Source organism: Lottia gigantea (genome assembly GCF_000327385.1).
Source record: "Lottia gigantea unplaced genomic scaffold LOTGIsca_5, whole genome shotgun sequence".
In the NCBI taxonomy this organism is placed as follows: Eukaryota; Metazoa; Mollusca; class Gastropoda; family Lottiidae; genus Lottia; species Lottia gigantea.
The window spans coordinates 5713334-5727728 of NW_008709715.1; the positions used below are offsets into that span (position 1 = coordinate 5713334).

The window sequence follows — 14395 nt, forward strand, 5'->3', positions numbered from 1 at the left end:
CTAAAAACTGCATTATCTGGTGTTAAAATTTGACAGTGGACAACAAATGTGTAAGTTGAAATGTATAAGATAAACATGCCTTTCAATGGAAATTTATTCCTGTTTTATAGCCAATTCACTGATATTGAAACAATACCATTATTGTAGGCTGAAAACAGACTCAAATAATACAGATATATCATGTTTTTTTTACCCGTTATCATTAGTTTGAATCAGTTTTATGGATTGTTTTTGGTTTATTTTCGGTGGGTATGAGACAGGGTTATCTATTGCATGTACCATTAAATCTATTGCATGAGGTCGACGAAATAAATCAACTTTTCTCACAACTCTTTGAGAATGATAGAGGCAGTCTGTGAGGCATGGTAACATCCGCCAGTAGGCTATAGATAAGGTTTCTGTAAAGCAGATAATAGACAGTAGTGTACTGCACTGGTGTTATTTATGTTGTATAGAACAAGGGCAGTAACTCATATTTATTTTTCAATGATAGCGTGAGCCCGTGTATTATAACCAAGTTTAATCACGTTGATTAGATTGCTATATCAAGAGCATTAGCTATCAATTAAACATTCGGCAATCCTCGGCAGTGTCCGTAAAGCCGATGTTGCAGAGCGCTAGCGTAACTTTAACGCCGCTGGCCGTTGGTCAATTAACTTAAACAATTAGTTCGTAATATGGCAATGTCATCCATTCTGAATCACAAAAAATGTGACAGAAAATATACGTCCACATATTTTCTAGGGCGGAACAAACACAAACTATCTGATGTCTTTCTAACTCATAGCACGGAAAGATTTAATGTCTGATTTAAAGTCTTTTTAGAAAAAAAAAATCTGCTTGCTAGTTGAACAAAAATAACTTCCTTTTCTTCATTTTACTAGCCTAAATGAAACAAATCATTGATTATATGAAAGTATGCGGGAAAAAATATTTTCTTTTTCAGACTGATGGAATCCTAGAAATATGAGGTATCGGGAGTAAAAACACACATATATATATATACTTCTTAATAATGGCGAAGAACATCCAGTTTAGTATTATAGCGTTGGTGGCCGCACTGACCCTAATCTCTGCAGGTATGTGTGATTATTATCATGCTAAACTACACATTAGAAGATGTGAAATATTTCATTTTAGTGGAATCATTATAAAACTCATTTCTAACCAATTGTAATATCCACGAAAAACTTTAATTTGGCATCGTCATCATCATCATGATCATCGTCGGCATCATCACCATTATCGTCGTCATTATCATCGTCATCACCGTCATCGCCATCTTCATCATCATCATCATCATCATCATCATCATAGTCGTCGTCGTCGCTGCAGTCATCTAAAAGAACTTTTACTTAATCCTGGCCAATGTAGGAAGGCTCAATAAGTGGTTGAGCCTCTTTTAACATTTTCCAGAAAGGGAATCCATTAAAAGTCCTTGCTTAACAGTATAGGACACTGATAATTGAAAGTGAAAAGTTGTTTCCACTGACCCGCGTTGCGCACCCCCCGCCCCAATTTTTTTTTTATCATAATACTGATAATACATAGTGACAAAAAATTATCTGTGCGCCCCAAAACCCCACCCACTCCTGGAAAATTTATGGAACATTGCTCAGCGCCCTTCCCTATTGTCTCCTAGAAACGTTACTGAGTCCAATGCCCTTTTTGGATAAGTTCGAACACAATAAATCATACTCACCGCTGGTACCACCTTGTGGATGGGTTTGTCAACCTGCTACCATATTTGGAGAGTCCAAAGAGTTAATAATTTTTAGGTGATATATGTTTCGACTGTATTATAGATTTGGATTTCTATATTTCAGCTCCTCCGACATGTTCCAAGGAAAAAAAAATATTCGTGTCACATCCTAAATCCCTTCAAAAAGAAAATGGTGAAATTTATTGTTTTTATAAAGAAGGTCAACCAAAATCAGATGTTTGTGAACATCAATCACAAATAGTTTATACTTCAAACCAAAAACTAGAATATGTTGAATTACAAGAAACTTCCTTTCAGTCTTGTATTATATTAACTAGCTTAGACATACCGGTCCCGGAAATTTGTGTAAGTACTTTACATCAGCCTTATAATCAGGATCATCATGATACGCCCTAGATACAACCATAATTTACTCGAGACCCCAAATTTTCCAAAAAAACAACGATGATGCAACGACATTTAACTGAACGTTAACTGACTAAAGATCCTGTCACATATTGACGATTGGGCAAGCGTGTACTCAACATATGAAAAATTTGTCGTGGTATATCACAGTCGTTAGTAGTTTAAGATATCGAAACATTGATTACAGGTTAATGTCACGTTATATGCAAGTAATTCATTATGAATACGCTCTCTAAGTTAACGCTCAAAATTAAAGATAAAAATATCATTGTTTAGAGATTTTTTTAGCTCAGCTAATCAGTAATAGTGTTCACTGTTCGAAATTTGAGCCTTCAAACCCCTGAATTATCGGCGTTAGAAAGTTGACAAGACAACTTGACTTATATTCTAGCTTGTACGTCTGAAGACTATTTACATCTATTCAAGACGAACTATGGCCTTTTAGACATTTTGATACCCCGACATACGCTGGCTAAATAGTTATGGTGTGACAGGGTCTTAATATACAGTCAAGCTACGCATTTCTCGTAGTATACCCATCTTTTCAAAAGACACTTCTTCTTCCTGCAATAGGATAACCCATTACAAGATGTCAGTTGTTTTCTTCTTGTAGCTCAATTATACTGCCAAGGCCTCCGATGAGAACTCTGAAAATCCAGCAACCATCTGTGTGGTATTTAACCCTGAAGGACCAAATATTCCTCCAGACCAATCAACATTGATCAACATGGCAGATGGAAAAAAATCAAGAATTGTTCCTATAGAAATGTCGTCAACTGATGGGATATCAGACATCACCATTACAGGTAGTATTGTTACACCAACCAGTTTCTGCATTAAGTGTTCTCCATTACAAAATATATGATTTATTAATAATTGGTCCAGTGAAATGAATCTTTAAATAGATATTGACTGCGATCTGAAGTGACTGCTATTATACAAGGGGTGGATGAAAAGTGCATAGGCTGACTCGAAAGGAGTAATACCACCCCCACCCCCCTTTTCGTACAACATAGCATTGGAATTGACAACAATCTGGTAAAATACAATTCTGGATGTTTTGTTAAGCATTGACTTTTATTATTAATTAGCTGATTACCAAGTACCTTTTGTATAATATCAATATTTCAGATGTTTCACCAAAAGAGTTTACGAATTACATCCGTGTGAACTCTCTTGATCCAGAATCGCTAAACTTCACCATCACTGAAACCATTACTACCTCTACTGATATAGATGTATCTATGATGGTAAGTTTTGGTGTATTTTCGTACATAGTATCATATTATCACTTTGTGATTTGTTGATCGCAACATCATCTTAATCAACTGTCATGCTATTGTTCTGCTTCAAATGTCGAAGAATCGGAAGCTCTCTGCTAGACGCTGTGTAACATATTTTGTTATATAACAGTTTTTTATTTTGAGCTATGAGATTGATACTGTTAGTAAGAACAACATGTTTGGCATGATTTATTTACAAAATTGATTGGTCTGCAAGTATTTATTATCAATCCAATAATATCCATGTAATAAAGAAAAAATCTGATGTAATAGAGAAACTAGACAAATGCATGAATCCTATCTATCTATACCAAATCAAAATAGGCAAAACTGTCAAAAATACATTTTCACATATTTTTTTTGCTTTAGGTAACAGATAACGGTAATCCTAAATTAAAATCAATGGCTACCTTCAGGATGCACGTGATAAATGAGTCGATTACTTGTGATGACATGATATCGATTGTAAATCCTTCAGATTCTGTTGGTAAAAATGTCGGCAATGCGTCCTGTAGTTCTAAAACTGGAACATTGAACTTTACTATAACAGAAGGTAAGGTTTATCTGGAACTGATGGGTATTTTTCCTCTGTTCTGATCTGAAATTAGATAAAGTAATAACTCACGAGAGGTTAGATTTTACATACATGGGCTTTAGTTTGTTATAAACAAGGTTGGTATTTAAGTACTGGTTGCTTGACAAGGCAACAATCATTTTTTGTTTAAAGACATGGGTATCCAGCCTCAGTATACTTTGGGGACGCTGATTTTAAGCTCTACTGGCACTGTATCATTTTAATCATAGAAATTATCTGCCCTTGCGGTATGATTTCTTTGAAGGATTGAATAGTTTAAAGGGGTTGTAAAGAGTTTTTTTTAAAGATTTTGTGTATCACTGATAGGATCAAAAAAATATATGCGAGTAAATGAGTAAAAATTCAGAAAACAATAGATTCTGAATGTTAAACACATTTATCGATGATAAAAGGTTGCAGTCTAAAAAATGCCACTTAGCAAGAGCGTAGAATTATTCTATACTTGGCTCTGTGGGTATGCAAACGTGATTTTTAGTTTCCGATTTCAAAGGCGTCGTACTGGAGAGTGTCGTCCATATAAATGACCAGAGAAGAGACCATCAGACTTTTCCTCAATTATAAAGTAACTTTGTCATATTTGTTTGACCCCGCCCCTCCTTTCCTACTAAAAATCTATCATGCTGTTTTCTACCAATTTATTACAGGCGGTGTAAAGTTTGTACGAATGGATAGTGTCACCGGAAGTTTAACGTTAACGTTCACAAAACCTTCTGTTGGCGTATACAACTTAACAGTTACAGTCCAATCATCTTCTGCATTGACTATACAGTTTAAATTACAGATACAAGTCGGTAGGTGATGTTCCGAAATCTTTTGCTTTCTGTATGCCGTCTATGTTTGGCTCAACAGGATTGTAAAGTACACACATAACGTACAAACAAACCTCTTTACAATCTCTTTAACGATTGGGTGCGATCTTTACGGCAAGTTTGTTTGAAGACTAAAGGCCGGTTTTGCTGACAATCTTAGCACAACCAGATGATTGTCTTCCACTGAACGATATAAGATTCAAGGTATTAAAAATGTTACGACCCGCTAGGATAAAGATATGAACCATTGCCATTTTTCTGTTTATTTAGCAACTCATCGAGAAGATGGTCATTCACTTTTCCATGGAGTAAATTTTCAGGAAGATTTGTAATCGCCCGTTTCATTATAGGTTACCCACCAATATTTACCAACACACCGTATACCTTATCTGTTAACGATACCACAGGGCCTGGTGTATGCTTCAATGATATTATCTCTATTGATCCAACCACGCCAGAAAAGGTTATCTATAGAGATATAGATAATTCGGTTATATTTTATTTCCCCTACAGTAACAGTACCCTATGTACTAAAAAAGACTTGTTCTCTGAAAACCGGAAGGATTACAATGTAAGTCATCTTTTAACGGTAAAAATTGTTTTGATTTGAATTATTTTACGAACACAACCTTTAGCAAAGTCACAAGAATAGACTTAATTCGATGAAAGAATTTCGATCAAGGAAGTTCATAAAAATGGACAAAAATTTTGGTCTGCGATTACTTTTCTCTTGATACAGATAATTCACTGTGGATTTCACTTCTCACAACTTATTCCAGGTACTTTATAAATTTGATGGGTCTAACAAATTTGGGTCGTCGGAATCTGCAATAACGATTACAATAAAAGTTATAAAACAGATTCCTGTTATAACATTTAATACCAGCACAGAACTAGAGGTGTCAGAAATCACCGTTTTGAAAACAATCATTACAACTTTAACTATTCAGCCTCAAAGGCCAGTGACCGAGGTAAAGCTTACTGGTAAGTCAATTTGAATTGTTGTCATATTGTGACACGAGAAATTTAGTGAAATACGGCAAAAAAAGAAAGAAAAAAAAAAACCGTTGACTATCAGTAAAGATTTTCATGTCGCTTCTAGGAAACGACCATAATAGATACAATAAGTATTTATCTATTTCACCCATTAAGAATTTTGTTTATTTTATAATTTTGTAACAATATTTTGTAGACCAGGCGAACCTACCGTTTGCTTTACAAGTCGGCACACCATCTGGATATGAAATAATAGTAAAAGACGAACTGGATGCTAACAATACTTCTTTTTACTTGTTATCCATAAAGGTATTTGAATCCTTCATTGTTTTAAGTCTTCAATTGATTGACACTTTCACAAGGGGCACGTTCACAATCCTTGTGGTCAAGAGTACCTTAGTCCAATAAGAGGGATGGTTTAGCTAAGATGAACAGTACAGTTTTGTATTATGTATAGAGCATTTTATTGGCTAAATTGAATATTGGCCTACGTTTAAACGTCGTTAGATCAACATATGAATGAAGCAACTGACAAAAATATCAGCATATATCCAAAATATCTAGAGCTACCTTTGATTCTGATTGTAATATGATGAAATCTTGGATATATTGTAGGCAAGTAATGTAGATGGTATTTCCACAGCAACTGTCAATGTAACCATTATGGATAACGTAGCGCCGAGTTGTGAAAAGAATTTATTAGAACCAACTGTAAATCGTGGAGTGAACGAGGGTCATATTGTACCAGTTGAAAATCAATGTAGTGATGTTGATGGTGATGCCATAACTTTTAACTTTACTTCAGATACACCATCTTATATCACAGGTAATACTGTATTCAGAATTTAGTAGTACGATTCATGCATCTTTTAGTTCAAGAAACTGCTATGAGCAAATAGGTATACCCGAATATTTGATTCCTCAAATATACTTACACAGATTTGTTACCACGAAAAAACATGATACGCCGATATAGCCGTAAGGTCTGTTAAGGGATGGGGAGGGGGCTGCCTGGTTTACCCGAAATGTTTTTAGGGGCATCATCCTCAATATCCAGTAACGGCTGCAGAAATTTGAATGACTTGTGGGGGACATTGAAAATAAAGGGCGTAAATTCTGCAGCTAAATGTAATTTGAAACAGTAATCTTTCAATATTATTATGCAAATTTCCATAAAAAAAAAAGTATTCTTGGGCCTTTGGAAAGCCCCGTGGAATCGCCTCTCTCAAGATCCATATTCTCAGCACGTTAATTTCACCAATAACACATTTTAAAGAACGAATTTTGTGTCACTTTTGATGTCGCCTAAAATATTTATGTTATATTCTTTTTAGATCACTTTTCGATTGTTTCTAACGAATTCAGAATTACTGTTAAAAAACAACTAACTGATTTGAGTGTACAGGAATTGAAGAGTTTGAAGTTTACAGTAGATGTATCGGATAGTTTTAACTCTCAAGTACAGATTGAAGTGAATATATCGATATTTGGTAAGACTGTAAATTTTTGCTCTTTGGTTAAACTGTATAGTCCGTGTAGTTTATGGACGCAATGAAATAACGATGGGTTTGTGATGAAAAAAACTAGCATATACTTATAGATACTTATACAACGTTATCTTGCGGTGACAGAGACGCAGATCTCTTGAAGTGGAACTATTTGACAATCCAGATATTATACAAACAAAACATTTATAGGTATGAGAATTCCCAAAACAGATAACCAGTTTACAGATCTAGTCAAAGAGGAATCTGTAGCCTATATTTATTTTTATATCAGTTCTAGTCTTCCTGAAGAGTCATCTGAATACTCTTATGGGCAAATATAATACAATGATATCAAATAACTGTTTTTTTGATTTGTGTTTCATAATATATAGGTTATTCTCATTTCAGTTGATGCCCCCACTTGCGACACAAACCCTGCCATAACAGTACCAGAGACCCTGGGTGAAGGCTGTGTAAACATCAGTGCTTTTTGCAATGGTACAGATGGATTAAGACTTGAATATAGCATACCAAATTTTATTGCCACAACCCTAGAAAATGGTGATATTCAGATTTGTGGTGATACAGCCTTGGAAGTGGGTACCTCTCAGGTATGAACAGGTCCAACCCGTTTGCCAGTTTACTCATATACCGTGACCGATTTGGCAGCGAAAAAACTGTGTAATGATGATATAAGACAAACAGTTTAAGCTAAGTTAACTAATGATTTCCGGAAAATTCATTATGCCGTTTCTGACAGGCTATGAATTTGGTTTTTAAAAGTATTATAGAACCATAGGTATATATTTGCCATAAATTGTTTGTTCCATTTGGGCTATTATAAATGTTATTTTCTGTTGTAGATCAAGGTTGTGGTGGATGATGAATTCAACCGGCTAGAAAAATCAACAAATCTAACTATAACTGCAGTGAATAAACATCAACCAGTCTTTGCCAACGTAGGTGGTGAAACCACTATTGATTTGTCAGAAAACACGACTGTAGGATCGGAAGTTTTCACATTTACTGTTACTGATGAAGATGATGGAGAATTTGGGAAGTTTACAGTAACGGCAGTAATGGAAGGTTGTATAATTAAATGATATTCTCCGAATTCATGCTTATAATGCTCCAATTATTATAAACATATGAAAAACCAATGATAAAATCCTGAAAGTCGAGAATTTAAAAGTTTGTTTAGTTGGAAACCATCGACAGAAACACAATTTGATATGCATTGTTAAGCTTCATAGGCTATGTTCTTTTGCGAAAAGTTCCACGGAATTATGAATTAGTTTTCTTTGTTATATGTGCTCTCTCCTTGTTGTAAATGGCGTTCAAAACTTATACGTGTTTTGTTTATTTCAGATTTTGAATCGGGAATCTTTCAAGTGTCAGATAACAATATCATTCTACTGAAAAAATTGAATGCATCATCAACATCCGTATATACAATATTCCTAACAGTGAGTTGATTGATTTTATTCGACATGAGCAGAATCAACTTTAATCATCATAAGCAACAGCACTCAATGTGTCGGCGGCGGCAGCCTGCGCAAGCTAGTATTATCAATAAAAGTTTTCATTATAAACGACAGTTTTCTCATTCATGATCAACCACCAACAACAGCTATCATCATCAGTATCAGGAGAAAAGCACAAAAGTTCATAATCAGCATCATAAGCCTTTATCATCAGCAACTTCTATAGCAACCCTCATCATTGCATCAAACCTATCTTCCTTAACATCGTCATCAACAGCATCAGCATAAACGCAGTGGGAGTAGCGACAGTCAAAGCAGACTTTAAATCAGCAACGGTAGCAGCAGTTATCAGCAACAGTAGCAGCAACAGTAGTAGCAGCAGTAGTAGCGGGAGCAGAAGCAGCCTTTATCACCAACAGCAGTTGTTAATTTCATTCACAGTGACAGCATCTCTTCATCATTATCAACATAAGCAGAAGCAGCAGTAACAGCATTTGTCATCATCATTCTTTATACTCATGATTATACCTTCCGTATCATTGTTCTCATTATCATACTCGTCCAAGTCAACATCATTGCATTTTTGTTTTGTTAAAGGCAACAGATACTGGCGGATTAAATGCTAATTTAACTGTAGTGATAAATGTACAGGACGTAAATGAACCACCGGTCTGTATTCAACCAACAACATTCAATATATCAGTGCTGATGGATGAAGGTGAAGTTGGAAATCTGCCGTGTTATGATTATGATGTTAGTTCAGACTTTAAACAGATAAGCTACAATCTCATTCAGCCACAGTCTATGTCAGGTAACATCCATTTCAAAAACTATATCTATTGTTGCCGAAATGTATTTCATTTAGTTGACGCCTAAAGTTGCAATTCGTACTCAGTAGTGCTTCTTTTAACTACTGAATGCAATTAATCATTCTTGAATTCCATCATCTCTTTAAATTTGAAGCAGTCAAGAACATTATCACATTAATGGTGTCGGCAATAATGGTATCCACTGATAACAGTACCTTCAGTATTCATGTCTTTGTTTCGACATATATCAAACATTCTGTACACCACCTATTTATTCATCTTGCAAAAGTTTATTCATGGTAGCCTCAGAATTACTTCTCACGTGATGTCTGATGTTTAATCGATGTTCTGTAGTTTGACAGAAAGAACCCCAAATTACCATGGTATATATCCTTATCACTCTTGTTTCTAGTTCCGATGGAGGTAGACGACGAAGGAACATTAAAAGTGACGGGAAGTCTATTGGATAAACCTGAAACTCTGGAGTTTACTGTGGAAGCTTCAACTGGTGACCAAACCACGTCTATAAAAGTCACAGTATATCTTTCACGTATGTTTCCTTTCCTTTTGACTAAACTGATAACAAGTATGTCCAAACACTGAGAAAGAAGGCACGTGTCACAGTCATTGTGCATAAAATATTAGTTTTTGGAACGAGGACAGTTTCATATATGTTTCAGATGCGTAGAGATACAGCTTAAAGTGTCGGAGTTGTTCACAATACTGTCTGTTGTCTGACATTCTTCTTACCAAATATGCATAGTTTATTGTACATATTGTACACTGTATGGCGTTCCACATCTTCATTAAGACATAAAAATCAATTTCATTGCAGGTGACTTCCCACCATCGTGCAATGCCACATCCATCAGAACAACATTTAAAGAAGATTCATCAGGATGTAGTCAAGAGAAGATACGATGTTCAAACCAAGTATCCAGTCCAATGACCTTGGTTATCACCAATGATAAAACTGGGGATTTAGACGTTCAGATAACTAATGACACTGTGGAACAACTTGATATAAGAGTGTGTTTATCACAAAGTGGAAGGCAAAATTTATTTACTTATACGGTGAGGCTAAGTCTTTAGTTTAGCGATCAAATACTGGTTATTCTGAAACTTTTATAGCTGTGCGTCATTTATCCATCTCTTGCTTATCTATTGATATATTTCATTTTCTTGAAAGACAATGTTGATTTAAAAAAATATCGCCTTTTCCTATAATAGCTCACCTCAGACAATATAGCCAATCTTGGACAACCACGACAGCATTTTTTTGACTAATACAATCTATAGTTCGGACTCCAAAAGCAAAAGTGCATCGGAATTGAAGGATTTGCACGCCCTTCCACACATATAGCACCAAATACACCAACTGCAGAGAGAAATTTAGCTCAATGGGAACAATTGTCTTGGATGCTCTATGATGACTTCTTTCTTGTTGATGAGTCTTATTCTTGGCCATGTTTCTCATTACCATTTTCAGCATTTCAAAATGATTTAATTCCAGATCGGTATCAGAGTTGAGAATGAACTGGGTAAGGTAGACATTAACTGGGAAGTGAATATAGAAGACATTAATGACGCACCTTACTTCAAGGAAAATAGGTACACGTATCAATTAAATGAGACAACAAATAAACAGACTATGGTGGCTACGATCAGTGTCTTTAATGAACCCGATCCCACTGATCCTAATATCCAACTAGTTGATCCAGATACGCTAGACAAGTTTAATATCAAACATATTTCTGCTGACGGTTAGTGTGTATTTTCTTCCTAACATTATTGATTGGCATATACTTGGAAATTCAATAGTGGATTCATCAGTTAAGTTGATAAATAATATGTTTTTTATACGCCCATATGAAATGCGTCGGTCCGGCCGTCCATCAACAATTGCTCGTAAATACCTAGAACTCTTGGAGGATTTTGACAAAACTCAGTGTGAGTGTTTGTATTAATATTTATTGTCCATGTTCTTGAAAACTCGTTTATTTTTGGCATATATTGACAAGCTTGGCGAATTCTATTGAAATTTTTAAAAAAATATATTTTACATGAGTTGTTGCCTTTGTTTTTTGAAAATGCATTCAATTTTTAACTTGCCGGGTTTGTCCAGGCCTGAGTCTAAAGACATCGTGTTGAAGATAGAAGTAAGGATTCTGTCCACGGCTTGTGGTTTTGGTATATGTAACGCGTTGAAGTAAGGTTCTGAAACGTCCATTATTTACTTGTAGGAAAGGTGATGGATAGAGTAACTAAACAGGAAAAAGCGGGTGCTGTTCTAGCTATATCTTATGATGACAAATCCTTCACTGTAACGAGCAGTTTAAAACCTGAATTGTACTATCAATTTGATGTCCAGGTAAGGAGTAGCATATTCATGTTTGACCTTTACGATCTATGACAACCACATATCCTGACCGCGGCGTGCATCATCACCAATTTGAAAGTTTTATAGTACGTCTCGTGGCTCAAAGAGGAAGGTCAAACGCTTTATTGTTTCCTTGAAGGTGGTACAAACCAGGGTAATGAAAATGCATTAACACATTGTAATAAATATTCGTTATCATTATCAAGGCCAACAAGTGATCAAACATTGAAGCAAGTTTCTTAAGAGCATAAAATACCAAATAGAAACTCGGATAAAAAACGGTTGACAATCGTCTGGGTACCAAGTGTTTTACAAACGACGAACCTCGGAAAATTGCAGTAGTATATACTGTATTACAGCTGTAGTGCATCGAGAGGAACATTTACAAAATGTGAAAAATCGTCACTTTTGGTTCACCCAGCTGGTCTGATTTTAGATAACGTGATTAACAAAACTATATTCTTTTAGTTTACAGACAACTTGATTTAGTACTATGTTAAAGGGATTCTAATGATTTTTTTTTTTGAAATTTTTATCAGTATCAGTAATGGGGGACACTGATAGCTTCAATTTGCGGCATTCCAATTTTCAGTCAGACGTCTGTGGTTCCTGCAATTACAGTGTTTGATGACGTCATAAATCGCAAAATATGCGTTACCACATAAGGCCCTTCGCAATTGGTGACGTTATCAAACACGTGGTTTTAGTGGAATTGCAGGATTATGAAAACTGCATTTTTTAACAATACAACTTGATTTGGTACTATATCAACTTGTTTCAAATCTGTAGGCAGAAGACGGAGGTAAATTAACAGCATCATCCATCGTCACATTTATGGTGAATGACGTGAATCAGGCACCGACCTGTGATGAGACCAACCTTCAAAAGAACCTATCTTTGTTACAAGGTGTATCACAAATTTTTATATCTGTGGATTGTTCGGATACAGATTTTGATGAAAATTTCAATTCTTTGTCTTACTCTCTGCAAACCCAGACAACAGGTATTGTTACCTATTTTTTCTATTTTCTACGTGATCGTCCCATTCCAAAGGATTGACTTAAAGCGATTGTTAAGAGATTTTCTAAATCTGTTATGTGTATCGGGGACTGATAGCAATTTCCACCATTCCAATGTCCAATCAGACGTCTGTGGTTCCACTTTAACTAAGCGTTTTGTGACGTCACTAAAACTTCACCGTAAATTGGAATGGTGTCAATTGAAGATATCAGTGTCCCCGATAAACATAATTATTTATTTTTAAAACTTAAAAACATAAAATTTAGAAAATCTCTTTACAATCTCTTTAATTTGACTAAAGTGCTGTAGCGAGTGGGCTTGTATTAGGCGTGGCCCGTTCAAATCATGTTTATCATGAGACCGTATTCAACCATTCTGAATATGCACGAATTGAAATTTAAATATTGTAAGCAAGGCCAATAAATGAAATAAGATGGGGTTAGGTGGGTAAACGAAGATCATGTTTATGTATCGTTTAAAGTAATTATATCTGTATTTTAGATGTATTTGCCATCAGTGGCAATGGTAACATATATCTGAATAAAAAGTTACCCAGAGGCACCAGCCAACATATAATCAACATAATTGTAAAGGACGGTGGAGGTCTAACAACTTCTTCTACACTCACTGTTAATGTTAACAGTAAGTCAAATTTCGCTTTTACAACCTTTTTAATAAAGTTTAAGCATGCACCAATTTTCTTTGGTTTATTCAGACATATCTATATTATGGTTTAAAAAGGTTACCTTTTGTAGTTCTATTGAGGATCTTGTATCTGATATCATGATCGGAGGACATATAAATATATGATTGATGTTTTGTAGGAGATGTGGGTGCTGAATGTACGCCTGTGATTTCACCACCTAATGTCTGGTTGAAAGATGAATGTATTTCTATAGAGAGTAACTGTGTGGATCCAACAGCTGACGAAACTAGTACTTTATCTTACGAAACTACAGGCGACTATTCACCCGATTTCTATGTTTCTGATGGACTAGATGGTACCAATGGTAATCTAAAGTTATGTTACTCCAAAACAGAAAATGGCGATTATGAGGTAAAGGTTTTTGTGTGTCTGTTTAATAACACCACAGTTCTGAAGTCTATGTATGTTTACTGTCACGTTATCAAACCTTTAGTCTGTTTACAAATAATATGTTTGCTTCTATGGGCAAATAATATTTTCTTTCGTCGATAAATAAAAATATATTAAGGGGAGTTTTGTTGGTTAAGAAAGGATTAGAACCACAATTTAAGTACATGCTTATCCAATGAACCACAAACTGGACTTTTGTTGTTTGAGCACATGCCATTCGCACTTTTCTTTGTTTTGGTATCCACGATGTAATCTTGCTGTTGACTGACCAATTATATCTGATAAACTACGTCCGAGACCGTTTGGAG

At 35.3% G+C, this 14395-nt stretch overlaps 1 protein-coding gene across 1 annotated transcript in view; it reads left to right on the forward strand.

Moving 5' to 3' along the window:
• Positions 1-1015: 1015 nt before the first annotated feature.
• The window catches only part of LOTGIDRAFT_154493 (hypothetical protein), a gene marked incomplete at both ends in the record, with an annotated part of 19563 nt that continues 6183 nt past the window's right edge, over positions 1016-14395 (forward strand). Inside the window, 22 exons of the mRNA XM_009062160.1 lie at positions 1016-1079; positions 1827-2068; positions 2742-2934; positions 3260-3378; positions 3781-3964; positions 4651-4797; positions 5166-5386; positions 5595-5799; positions 6008-6120; positions 6427-6637; positions 7146-7301; positions 7707-7909; positions 8162-8384; positions 8667-8764; positions 9380-9593; positions 10004-10177; positions 10427-10665; positions 11105-11354; positions 11835-11962; positions 12761-12974; positions 13493-13633; positions 13816-14001. Coding sequence (XP_009060408.1) covers positions 1016-1079; positions 1827-2068; positions 2742-2934; positions 3260-3378; positions 3781-3964; positions 4651-4797; positions 5166-5386; positions 5595-5799; positions 6008-6120; positions 6427-6637; positions 7146-7301; positions 7707-7909; positions 8162-8384; positions 8667-8764; positions 9380-9593; positions 10004-10177; positions 10427-10665; positions 11105-11354; positions 11835-11962; positions 12761-12974; positions 13493-13633; positions 13816-14001 — 3925 coding nt within the window. The remainder of the gene's footprint in view (positions 1080-1826; positions 2069-2741; positions 2935-3259; positions 3379-3780; positions 3965-4650; positions 4798-5165; positions 5387-5594; positions 5800-6007; positions 6121-6426; positions 6638-7145; positions 7302-7706; positions 7910-8161; positions 8385-8666; positions 8765-9379; positions 9594-10003; positions 10178-10426; positions 10666-11104; positions 11355-11834; positions 11963-12760; positions 12975-13492; positions 13634-13815; positions 14002-14395) is intronic.